Below are 13,345 nucleotides of genomic sequence, written 5' to 3'. Positions count from 1 at the left end.
CGGAGCTCATTTCTAGTTCAGCCCCATCTTTTTAAAAAAGAACTTTAGGTAGGGTTAAAATACATCTGTGTAAACGGGTCGGGACTCACCCCTGCGGCGCCTCCTACTGGTTACTCCGCAACTTAGCTCTTTTTCCAGTCCAGAGCGCCCTCTGCAGGCTGGTGATCCACCTACTTTACTCTCAGCCCCGTGTCCCTCCCTGGACCCGGTGCCCCTTTTACTCTAACTGGGTCTCCCCCTCTCAGGGGAACCCCCCCCACCACACTATCCCCACTTGCCTCAGAATGGCTACTGCGCAGTCACTATCGAGCCCCATATCCTGGGACAGACTGCAGTGTCAGCCTTCTCATCACCGGCAACGGGGTTCGGACCTGCTGCTTTGCCTATCCTTAGGTTGCCCCCTGCAAACCCCAGTACCTCTTAGCCCCGTGCTAGGCCGCAGGCCTGGGGCTTTCCTAGGCTGGAGCTTCCCCAGCCCCTCAGCCTTTTCCCCGTCCTGCTTCACCCTAGGTACTTATCTTAACGTCTAAGCAGCCAGGCCCATCTCTCTCTAACCACAGAGGTTAGACTCAGAGGTTAGACACAGAGAGAGACTCTCTGGCTTCCTGGCTGCTCTGGCCTTTTATAAGGCCCTGGGCTCAGTTTGGGGCGTGGCCCCCAGCTGCCGCCATTTCCCCAATCAGCCCAGCCAAAAGCCCCTTCCCAGGGCTGTTTTAAAGCCCCAAAGGGCAGGAGCGGGTAGCCAGCCCGCTACAATCTGTATTTTCCTGGACATGTCAGGCTTTTCGGTTCTTAATCACCTCCTGGGAAAATATGGACGTATGGTAACCCTATTGGTACAAAAAATACATGCTGTCGCACATCCCTTAAATCAGAACTTTTTATAGGGAACCCGTTGTTAAATCAGAACTTTTTATAGGGAACCCGTTGTTAAGATTTTGGCAGCTCATCACTGGCCCCACCCCCCAGTGCCCCACCACTGCCAGCTGCTCCACTGTCACCCCACAGCACTCACAGCCCCATTCGTGCCCCACTGACACCCTGCATCGCCCAGCCGCACCCCAGTGACACGCCGGGGCCCCGCGGAAGGATATGAGCAGGCGGGGCAGGACGCAGGGCAGCTCCCGGCGGCAGAGCGCCCCGTCCCAGCCGCCCAGCTTGTAACGACAGAAACATGAACCGCTCCCGATTCGCTACTTTGGCTGCACTGAGCATGCGCACCCGAACTGAGCCTGCCCAGTAACCTCCGCTGCCGCCGCTGCCCTCTCTCTGCCCTCACTTCTACTCACGATTTGCTGCCTGCTCTTTGGGGGCGTTTAAAATGCTCAAGGGGGCAAATAGCAGCGGGGGGGCTGCCACGGTCTGAGCGGGGGGCAGAAATTTACTGGCCAGAGGGGGTCAAGCTGCTGTAGGCAGCGGCAGGAGAGAGGCTGAAGGGGAAAAATCGGGGGTGGGGGGTGGTAGCCGGGGTTAAGCCCGGGGGCGGGGGGAGACGCTGCCAGACCCTGTGCGGGGACAAAACCCCCGTTTAGGGAGGGGCTGGGGGGTAACAGGGGCCCCTCGGGATGAGCCACCTGCTGGGCTTGCAGATCTGGGGGTGTCGGGGTTGTGGGGGGTGCACAGGCTGTTTTCAGTTCTGCCGCGTGTCAGCCCCGGAGCAGGGGGCGGGTTCCTGGGGCTGGGTCTTAAAGGCACAGGCAGCCCAATTCCCAGACTGTCAAAGCTCAGACACTGCAGCTCCTCTCTAGCCTATACAAGTGCTGCGGGGCTCTTACTGCTCCAGCCAGGAGACTGAATGCGGGGAAATATTGTACAGACGCCCCCTCCCTCCCTCACACTCTGCCTCTCACATTTTGACTATGTAAAAGTGTCTTCTATCATTTTCTATGTCTATATGAAATCACTGCAGCTCCTTTCTCTTATACAACGTGCTGATTTGGTAACTCCCTCCCAGAGCCCACATGTCTGTACCCCCTCCTGTACCCGAATCCCCTGCCCCAGGTCAGAGCCTGCACCCGTCACTCAAACTCTACATAGCCTGCAACCCTCCTGCACCCCCAACTCCATCCCAGAGCCTGCACCCCAATCAGGGCCGGATTAACCTGTTGTGGGCCCGGTGCTAAACATATTTGTGGGTCCCCATGGGGGAAATGGGGACATGAGGCATGGGGGAAGAGTCCTCAGAGCGAGGGGCTGACTGGGGGCAATGGGATATGAGTCATGGCACGGCAGGGACAGCCCCACTCCACCCAGCCCAGTACAAGGGCACTGTTTACAAACCAGGAGCTGCCAGACCCACGCTGTCCAGCCCAGCCCTGCACTGCCATTGTGCTTCTTCCCCTTGGGGTTGGGCCCATGCTGCACCATGCTACCCCCTGCCCAGCACCCCTCTGGCTCCCTACGGGCAGTGCCACACCACCCAGAGACCCTCACAAACCCCCTGCCCAGCACCCGTCCGACTCCCTATGCCCAGTGCCACACCACCCAGAGACCCCCACAAACCCTCTGCCCTGTACCCCTCTGACTCCCTTCGCCCAGTGCTGCACCATCCAGAGACCCCCACAAACCCCCCTGCCCAGTGCACTCCCAGATCACTCCCCCACCCACTCAGAACCCCCCCACAGATCCTCTCACTGACCAGTGCCCCCCAGCTGAAGACCCCCACAGCCCTCCCACAACTGCACAGTGCCCCACACCTTCCCACCCAGAGCCCCCCTACAGATCCCCTCACTGTCCAGTGCCCCCTCCACCACAACTGCAGTGACCCACACAGACCCCCCACACTTCCCAGCGCCCACACACACACAGATCTCCCCAACTGACAGCCCCCCCCAACACATAGATCTCCCCACCCCCCCAGTGCCCAGCACCTACCCAGACCCCCTAGAGACCTACTCTCCCACACCCTAACCCCCAGCCACAGTAGCCGGCCCTGATGGGAGGTGACTGTGGCTGCGAGGCTGAGATGACAGCGCAGCCAGAACTGGTCCTGGGGCAGGATAACTCTGGCCTCTTGGGAGTGGTGGAAGCAGCCAGGCTGGAGCAGGAGCAGAGCCTACCCGGGCCAGGCTCTCTCAGGACCCAGCTGAGCCTCCCCCCTCCCCGACTGTTCCCTGTGAGTGGCTGAGACTGGCCCAGCCTCTGCACCAGTCCCAGGTGGCTCTTCCCCCAGGGAGGCAGGTGGGGCCCCACAGGTCCCAGGCAGTGGAGACAGCTCAGAGCTGGAGCAGTGCTGGGTAGTGGGGCAGATCCCTGAGACGTGACTCCCGCGATCCTACCCAGCCCACCCACACCCATTGACCCCGTGGCCAGCAGCCTTGCAGAGCACACACCTCTCTCTCTCCCAGCTTTCCTATCACCAGTTATGTTACTACAGGAATGAAATCGAGACATCCCGTAAAACAGCTAGTTCCACATTGTTATAACAGATAATTACAAAGACTTGCTTTACTATAATTAGGACCAGGCAACCCAAGATAAAAACTACACCGTGGCAGAGTCCTACAACCAGGTATTTGAGGCCAATCCCTTTATCAATGGAATCCTCAACCAAAATATGAGGAAGGAGACGAGTCACCCTCAAACTTTTGACAATAGCTCAAGGTCAGACACCAAGAAGACCAGCGCCATTCGTATTCTGGTTTTGGATAAAATACTTGATCTTGCCTACATCATAGAAACCTTCCTCTCTCCAAGTTTACACCCCACTACACCCTTTAGCGATAAAGTAACCATTAAAGAAGTTCTGAATCAGTCGTCTTTCTTCCCAATTTAGGTTTAACAATAAAGCTGCAACCTAAGTAGCTATGGGAGATGACAGTGCAACTACTAGGTATTGGTGGGGGAAAAGTGTGCTACTAATGTCCTGGATATACTGGCAGGGCCGGCTTTAGGCTAATTCAACCAATTCCCCTGAATCGGGCCCTGCCCCTAAGAGGGTCCCGCGCCCAAGCCCCGGTTCGGTGTATTGGCAAGAGTCAGTGCACTGTACCAGGGTGGCCTGGCTTCTCCAGGGGACAATTTAAAGGGCCTGGGGGCCCTTTAAATTGCCACCACTGCCACACTGCTGGAGCCATGGGGTAGGGCTGTTGGGATCTGTGGGCTACTTACAAAGTCTGTGGCTCCCGTTGCTTCTATCGCCCCAGCCCTTTAAATAGCCACTGGAGCCCCGCCGCTTCCCCAGGACTCCGGCAGCTGTGTACATGGCCAGGGCTGTGGAAGCAGGGGAGCCCCAGGTGGCTGCTGCTACTCTGGTGGGGGAGGGAGGAGGAGGAGGGAGCACTTACCATACCGGGTGGTCTGTACCCCCTGTACCTGCACCCCGTGCCCTGTCTCCAGCCAACCCCTGCTGCACCCCCCCTGCCTGAAGCAAGCCATTCCTGCACTCCTCTGTCTTCAGCACTGCCAATCTATGCCACACCCCCCTATGGCCCTGCTTGAAGCCAGCCAGCCCACCCCACCCCACACACCCCTGTCTCCAGCCATTGCTGCACCCCTTGCCCTGCCTGCAGCCAGCCCCATGTCCACTGGTGCCCTGCAATTCCCTGGGCAGTAACCCTGCACACCTGCTTCAATGATGGGAGAAGAGAGCAGCTGGTACCCATGTGCACACCCTAGGGTGACCAGACATCAAGTGTGAAAAATCAGGATGGGGTGGAGGTTAATAGGATCCTATATAAGAAAAAGACCCCAAGATTGGGACTGTCTCTATAAAATCGGGACATCTGGTCACCCTAGCACACTCCCAGGGAGTGGCGGGGACCCACACATGTGAAGCGGAGTTCATTTCTAGTTCAGTCCCATCTTTTTAAAAAAGAACTGTAGGTAGTGTTAACATACAGCCATATTTTCCCGGACATGTCAGACTTTTTGGTTCTTAAATTGCCATCCGGGAGGAATTTTTAAATCTGGAAATATAGTAACCCTATTGGTACCAGAAATACATATTCTGGCACATCCCTTAAATCAGAACTTTTTATAGGGAACCGGTTGCTAAGAAAGGAAAGGCTTTTTTTCCCCCCACCTTTTTTTCCTTTTTTTTTTTTAAAGTCATCCCTGCTGGGGCCCCGCCAAAAATGTTTGAATTGGGTGGGCCCCAAACTTCCTAAAGCCGGCCCTAACTAGTCTGTTCAGTGTTATAGCTTTTAACATGCTACTGCAAACACTGTAATAGAGCATTAATGTCCCAATGTACTGTAGCTTGTTTTAACTTACTGTAATACTAGAAGTGGTGCATGTGACTATTGCCGTAACGAGGGCAAGGAGAGTGAGGCACTTGCCTCGGGCACGGAAAGTGAGGGGCTCAGAAAGTCTCTCCTTCAGCGGCAATTCGGCAGCAAGTCCTTCCCTCTGAGAGGGACTGTGGTACTCGTTGCCGAAGTGTCACTGGTCGTCTTCAATGGAGAGGGGCGGCGCATACGGCTCTTTTGCAGAAATTCGTTGGTGGATCCTTCCCTCCAATAGGGAAGAGCCAGACATGCTGCCTCTGTTCCTTGCCTTGTGTGCCAAAAATCCCTAGTTACGGCTCTGCATGTGAAGCTCTCTTAAAAGCTGACACTACAGTAGTGATATTCCCAAGCCAGCATGCATAGGGCTGGGAGTGGGGAAGGGGAGTGCATTTAGGTATACCCCCAAACCTTACCTCCCTTTTCACATACTCACACACAAACGAGTGAAAGAGCGTGCCTCACTCATCCAATAGGTCAATTTGGCACATTAGCCAGGAGGAAGCAGATCGTGAGCGTTTTTGACCGCAAAGCCTATCCCTCCAGATTTGCAACCATCCCCAGATCAGTGACAGGGGCACAACCATCCCTGGAACAGTGACATGTGCACAACCATCCCTGGAACAGTGACATGTGCATAGGGAGCCAAGTCACTGGAAATAATCAAGGAGGAAGCCAGTGGAAAAAATGAATGGGGCCACTCTGGTTACCACCTTGGGGTCAGGGGCGTCCTCTGTACCCCCAAACCTTACCTCCCTTTTCACTTATTCACACTGTGATGAGGCAGTTCTGGCGGTACCAAAGTGAGAGTGCCAGTTCAGGACAAATTGCTCAAACAGAGCAGTTACAGCCCTCGGCTGGGGGTTTTCCACCTCTAAGGCCTGGTCTACACTAGGCGTTTAAATCGGTTTTAGGAGCGTAAAACCGATTTAACGCCAAAACCGTCCACACTAGGAGGCACCTTATATCGATTTTAATGGCTCTTTAAACCGGTTTCTGTACTCCTCCCTAACGAGAGGAGTAACGCTAGTATCGGTATTAACATATCGGATTAGGGTTAGTGTGGACGCTGATCGACGGTATTGGCCTCCGGGAGCTATCCCACAGTGCACCAGTGACCGCTCTGGACCGCAATCTGAACTCGGATGCAGTGGTCAGGTAAACAGGAAAAGCCCCGCGAACTTTTGAATATTTCCTGTTTGCCCAGCGTGGAGCTCCGATCAGCACGGGTGGCGATGCAGTCCGAAATCAAAATAAAAAAAAGAGCTCCCGCATGGACCATGCGGATGTGATCGCTGTAAGGGCAGGCAAATCCGTTCTATCCGTTCTATCAGCGCTCCGTTACAGAAGATGAAATTCAGAATCCTTTTTTAAAAATCTCCAGACAGACGCCATAGCAGGGACTCAGCGCACTGCAGCGTGACAAGCGTAACGGAAAGCCAAAGAATCAAATGGATGCGCATGGACTGGAGGACTGAAGCTATCCCACAGTTCCTGCAGCCTCCTAAAATTATTTGCATTCTTGGCTGAGCTCCAAATGCTTCTAGGGTCAAACACAGTGCCCGCGGGTCAGGGCATAGCTTGGCAATCTACTCACCCACCCCCCACCCACCTCCAGAAGCGAAAGGTAAAACAATCCTCTGACTCTTTTACATGTCACCCTATCTTTACTGAATGCTGCAGATAGACGCGATAGTGCAGCACTCAACACCAACATCCTTGCTCCCCCCCCCCGCCATGGGCGGCTGATGGTACAAAAGGATGGAAATCCATCTTCATCATCAGCATAAGCTGATCGTACAAAATGATGGAAATCCATCCTCATCATCAGCCTCAGCTGATGGTACAAAAGGACTGGTAACCGTCCTCGTCATCAGCCTATTGGCCCTAATTTTTTCTGGTGGATGGATGGTGCAATATGGCTGGTAACCATCCTCATCATAGCAACAGGGGGCTGAGCTCCATCAGCCCCCACCCTTCATGTGTAAAGAAAAGATTCAGTTGCCCCTGGACTAGCAGTGGGATGCTGGGCTTCTCTCCTACACACTGCTTAATGTCCTGTCTGGACTATCATAGCAGCTGGAGGCTGCCTTCCACTCATTTCTCACTAACAAGTCAGTGTGTCTTATTCCTGCATTCTTTATTAATTCATCACACAAGTGGGGGGACAATGCTACGGTAGCCAAGAAAGGCTGGGGGAAGAACGGAATCAACAGGTGGGGTTGTTACAGGAGCACCCCCTGTGAATAGCATACAGATAATAATTTCTGCGGGCTCTGACACAGAGCAGGTGGTTCTCTAGCACACTTGCCTATATTAGGCAGCACTGATTCTATTTTTAGATACCAAAAAGGAGGGATTGACTCAGGGAGTCATTCCCAATTTTTGCTTTTGCGCCCCTGGCTGATCGGCCAGGGGCACTTATGACAGCAGCCAATGGTACAAAACGATGGAAGGTGCAATATGGCTAGTAACCACTCTTGGCTTTTGCGCCCCTGGCTGATTGACCAGGGGCACTAGCAGCAAATGGTACAAAAGGACTGGTAGCCATGATCATCCTCAGTTCCAATTTATGGAAGGGTTTGGATGGTGCAATATGGCTAGTAACCATCTCTGCTGTCATGCAAAAGCAAAAGCATGCTTCTGTGTAGCGCTGCTGAATCGCCTCTGTGAGCGGCATCTAGTACACATACGGTGAGAGTCACAAACGGCAAAAAAGCTCCATGATTGCCATGCTATGGCATCTGCCAGGGCAATCCAGGGGAAAAAGGCGCGAAATGCTTGTCTGCCGTTGCTTTCCCAGACGAAGGAGTGACTGACGACATTTACCCAGAACCACCCGCGACAATGATTTTTGCCCCATCAGGCACTGGGATCTCAACCCGGAAGTTCCAAGGGGCGGGGGAGGCTGCGGGAACTATGGGATAGCTAGGGAATAGCTACCCACAGTGCAACGCTCCAGAAATCGACGCTAGCCACGGACCATGGACGCACACCACCGATTTAATGTGCTTAGTATGGCCGCGCTCCACCCGATTTTATAAATTCTGTTTTACAAAACCGGTTTATGCAAATTCGGAATAATCCCGTAGTGTAGACGTACCCAAAGGCAACCCAAACCAGCCAGACAAAAAGGACTTTGGTTTCACCGCACTGGGTAACAAGTCACACAAACAATGTCCTTAGACACTCCAGTCTCCCAGTATCACCACCAGACCCACTCGTCCTGGGGATGAATGGTTATGAAAACCAACACCCCAATAAAAGAAAACGGTTCTCTCGATCCCAAAGGACCAAGCCCCAGCCCCAGGTCAATATACACATCTGATCTTACCCACAAATCATGCTGTTGCCAATCCTTTAGAATATAAAATCTAAAGGTTTATTCATAAAGGGAAAAAGGTAGAGATGAGAGCTAGAATTGGTTAAATGGAATCAATTACATAGAGTAATGACAAAGTTCTTAATTCAGGCTTGTAACAGTGATGGACAGGGCTGGCTTTAGGCCAATTCCACCAATTCCCCCGAATTGGGCCCCGCACCTAAGAGGGCCCCGCGCCCAGTGGCAGAGCCGCGGGGTGGGGGAGAGGGGGGGAAGTGGCTGAGAATCCCTTTCCTGGCTAGAGGCTCCTTTTTAATTTTTTACTCACCCGGCGGCGCTCCAGGTCTTCGGCGGCACTTCGGCGGCGGGTCCTTCACTCGCTCCGGGTCTTCGGCAGCAGGTCCTTGGGTGCTGCTGAAGACCCCGGAGTGAGTGAAGAACTTGCCGCCAAAGACTAGGAGCGCCACCCAGTGAGTACAAGCCCCACGTGTTTTTTTTAAGTCATCCCTGCCGGGGCCCCGTCAAAACTGTTCAAATCGGGCCCCGCACTTCCTAAAGCTGGCCCTGGTGATGGAGTAAACTGCAGGTTCAAATCAAGTCTCTGGAGAACATCCCCCGCTGGGATGGGTCACTAGTCCCTTGTGTAGAGCTTCATTTCCTAGCAAAATTCCTCCAGAGGTAAGAAGCAGGACTGAAGACAAGATGGAGATGAGGCATTAGCCTTATATAGGCTTTTCCAGGTGTAAAAACCTCTTTGTCCCTACTGTGGAACATTACAGCAAAATGGAGTCTAGAGTCACATGGGCAAGTCCCTGAATACTTTGCTCAGTTACAAGGCGTATCTGCCTTCTCTCCACGGGTCGATTGTGTAGCTGATGGTCCTTAATAGGCCATCAAATGAACTTATCAGAGCTAACACCAACTTGTCTGCGGCGTCACCCAGAAGCAGAGCACAAATACAAAATACAGACAGTACAGAGCCAATACTTATAACTTCAACTACAAAATGATACAGACAGCATAATCATAACCACCAACCCATAACCTGGTCTTAGCCACCGTATATGACCACCTTTACCTAAGATTTGGTGCCACTACAGGACCTTGGTTGCAAACCATGTTCTACATGGTCCCAGTTTATATCAATAATGTCACACACACACAAACGAGTGAAAGCATGCACCTCACTCATCCAATAGGTCAATTTGGCACATTAGCCAGGAGGAAGCAAATCGTGAGCGTTTTCGACTGCAAACCCCTTCCCTCCAGATTTGCAACCATCCCTGGACCAGTGACAGGTGCATAGGGAGCCAAGTCATTGGAAATAATCAAGGAGGAAGCCAGTGGAAAAAATGAATGGGGCCACTCTGGTTACCACCTTGGGGTCAGGGGAGTGCTCTGTACCCCCAAACCTTACCTCCCTTTTCATATATTCACACACAAAAAAGTGAAAGAGCATGCCTCAAGCATCCAAAAGATCAGGGTTCAGCAACCTTTCAGAAGAGCTGTGCCAAGTCTTCATTTTGTCTCTCTGATTTAAGGTTTCGCATGCCAGTAATACATTTTAATATTTTTAGAAGGTCTCTTTTTATGGCTATAATATATAACTAAACTATTGTTGTATATAAAGTATATAAGTTTTTTAACATGCTTAAAATGCTTCATTTAAAATTAAATTAAAATGCAGAAACCCCCAGAACCCTGCAATAGGTCAATTTGGCACATTAGCCAGGAGGAAGCAGAATGTGAGTGTTTTTGACCACAAACCCTGTCCCTCCTGATTTGCAACCCCATGGATCAGGCGGCAGCAAGTCCTGAGCAGGAGCCCAGATGGTTACGTTGTGCGGCAGAAACTGCAACTGGTTGCAAAACGGGAGGGTTTCGAAATGTGTTGGTACACCGGCACAGGGCGGGAAGGGCCGGTAGGGGCTGTATGTAGCCGTGCGCGCTAGGGCCGCGGGGACCCCGGGGTAGAGTGAGTGACCCCCCCTCCCCCCCAGCCAGCCAGAGACAAGGGGGGGCCCCCGGGGTAGGGTGAGTGACCCCCTCCCCCCAGCCAGCCAGGGACAAGGGTGGGGGACAGGGACAGATTTGTTCTGGGGAAGCAGCAGATGGAGCAGGGGAGTGGGCACCAGGAGACATGGCATCTGTTCCCAGCTGTGCCATTGGTCTGTTGAGCGTCTGGGCAAGTCACACCCCTGCTCTCTCTGCCTCTTTTTCCCCTCTCATCCTGTGTCTGGTCTCTTTAGAGATTGCAAATTCTTCAGGACAAACGGTCTCTTACTCTAAATGTACAGTGCCCAGAACAATGGGGCCATGATCTTAGACTCTAGAGGCTACTGTAGCACAAATAGTAATGTGAGAAGAACAGAGCCCTAGGCCCCAATCCTGCAAACATTTATGCACTTGCTAAACTCTACTCACAAGATTGTTGGCCTCCGTTAAAGACAAGAACCCCCCAAAGCAGTGGGATTGCTCACAGGAGTAAGATTAAGCATGGGGTGAACTGTGTGCAGAATTAGTGCAGATGCAGGCTAGGGCGACCAGACAGCAAGTGTGAAAAATTGGGATGGGGGTGAGGGGTAATAGAAGCCTATATGAGAAAAAGACCCCAAAATAGTGACTGTCCCTATAAAATTGGGACATCTAGTCACCCTACTGCAGATGGTGCTAGTGGAGAACTAGAGAAGTGCTAGTCTGTGTGGCTGGATCTAGTTTTCAAACTAGATGGGTATGAATATGAGCCATAATATTATTTAGATATTAGAATTCTTATTCAGATTAGAAATTGTCTTATTTCTGGCACAGTTTCCGACTGATGGTGTCACTTTTATTGTAAAGTGAGGACAAAACCAAACATACTAAGTGAGAATCAGATGCCCCGAAAAAGAACAGGAGAAACCCTGGCATAGTAGTTCAAAATAGAGCAAGTAGAATGCCGAGCAACAATCTTTTAATTTACAGACGAGAATGAGCCCACAGTCTGAAATTTGGAACAATCACATTTTCTTGTTGGACAATCAAATTTTAAATTTTAGTTTCCTGTAGGCAAGCAATTTATATCTTCTTGAACTTGTCGGTGTGCTTTGCAGGGAGGAAGGCTGTGACTAAAGCACAAGATTATATTATTCAGGAGACCAGACGTTACTCAACTCTGCCATTCACTTCCTGAATTACCTTTCACAAATCCCTTAATTGTCTTTTGTTTTCTCCTCTGTGAAATGGGAATAGTAAAAATTGCTTACTTTTTTTTTTAAGTTTGTAAGGGATGTTACAAGGTGGCATTAGATAATATTTGAAACTTATGTTGTCCTTTGGATAGATAAAAGTGCAAAGTATTTATCTTTCAATTTAATGAAATGTGATATTTGACATATATTCTCTTTTTATAGAATTCAACAGATGAATTTGCAGAGAAAGTGAACATTATACCTGCAAAGTAGAGGCTTTCATAGTGATGACTAATGTAAAGATCTTTGCAGACAGCTTTTAACTATGGCAGAGCAGTCTTACAGCCAGGGAGCAAGTTCTTATCTGCACAAGCCATAGAAGAAAAATCACATTTATATTAACAATATTATTGGATGAGTGTCTGCCTGATTGTAACTTTGGATATAAGCTGTGATTTACTTTTTTCATACTTCATAGGAACATGACTTTTCAGTTTAACTTCTCTATTGAAGAGAAAGCAGAAAATGAACTTGAGACTTTTGGTGATACAGCCTTGCAGCTGGAATCTGCACAGGCTTCTTTGAATCCAGGCGGATCTACAGAAAAGAGCAAAGAAATTTCATCAGAAGAAAATGTTGTGCACAAGGAGTCTCTGTGTGCACATGAGGCAACACCCAAAACTACAGATCCAGTAGCAAACTGTAGTCCTGATAAAAGCCAGGTCCAGGTGCTGCCAAAGAAACGAGCCGGCTTTAAAGTTGCCAAAGAGCATAATATTCCTGAAGATTTCAGCAAAGTGTTAGAAAATAAAGTTATGGACACTGTACAGGGCCTATACTATGTAAATATTTCCGTGGTGGAAATGACCCTTTCAAATGACTCCCATGAAGAAGACATAGTGTCTAAAAGTATTTCTTCTCACTCTGATCTTATCACAGGCATCTATGAAGCAGGGCTGAAAATATAGGAATGCACTTTTGATCTCATGGATTATTTGTCAGAGGCTGAAATGCGCTTGGATCTTGGTTGTGGGGCTGGGCTGCTGGGAATACTTGCATTAAAGAGAAAGGCTGAAAAAGTCCACTTTCAGGACTATAACCGCACTGTGATTGATGAAATAACTTTGCCTAATGTAGTGGCTAACTGGACTGATGGTGGTGGTGATGGCGGAATTAGTGAACCTCCTTCAAAGAAGCACAAAAAAGCAGACTTCATACCAGCTCTAATGTCTAAGTGCAGATTTTTTTCTGGAGAATGGGCTGAGTTTAGCCAACTCCTGTTAAGTGGCAACAAACCCTTTTCAAAGTATGACCTTATTCTCACATCAGAGACCATCTACAATCCTGACTACTACAGTGCTTTGCATGATACAATTTCTAAACCGTTGGATAAAAATGGCCGCGTGTATTTGGCTAGCAAAGCACATTATTTTGGGGTGGGAGGTGGTGTGCATATCTTTGAAAAATTCATTGAAGAGAGGAATGTGTTCAGGACTAGAACTGTCAAAGTTATCGATGAAGGACTGATGCGGTACATTATTGAAATGACCTTTAAGATTTCCAGTTAATCCATTCATTCCCCATTGTGCCTGTTAAATATCTTAATAAAGATGTGATTTATAGCCAGA

General features: G+C 50.4%; 2 protein-coding genes across 3 annotated transcripts in view; one reads left to right on the top strand and one right to left on the bottom strand.

Moving 5' to 3' along the window:
* The window catches only part of LOC123375794 (uncharacterized protein C1orf112-like), a 51,963-nt gene extending 50,820 nt beyond the window's left edge, over positions 1–1,143 (bottom strand). For both annotated transcript variants that reach the window (XM_045027065.1, XR_006581578.1), the window contains exon 1: positions 1,095–1,143. The gene's annotated coding sequence lies outside the window, so the exon portion shown is untranslated. The remainder of the gene's footprint in view (positions 1–1,094) is intronic.
* A 9,304-nt stretch (positions 1,144–10,447) lies between these two features.
* Positions 10,448–13,345, top strand: LOC123375793 (histidine protein methyltransferase 1 homolog). The gene is given in 2 exon segments (XM_045027063.1): positions 10,448–10,469; positions 11,940–13,345. A coding segment is annotated over 1 exon segment (1,086 nt). The 5' UTR covers positions 10,448–10,469; positions 11,940–12,199; the 3' UTR covers positions 13,286–13,345.

This window comes from Mauremys mutica, chromosome 8 (assembly GCF_020497125.1).
Source record: "Mauremys mutica isolate MM-2020 ecotype Southern chromosome 8, ASM2049712v1, whole genome shotgun sequence".
In the NCBI taxonomy this organism is placed as follows: Eukaryota; Metazoa; Chordata; order Testudines; family Geoemydidae; genus Mauremys; species Mauremys mutica.
This window is presented reverse-complemented; position numbering and strand designations above follow the sequence as displayed.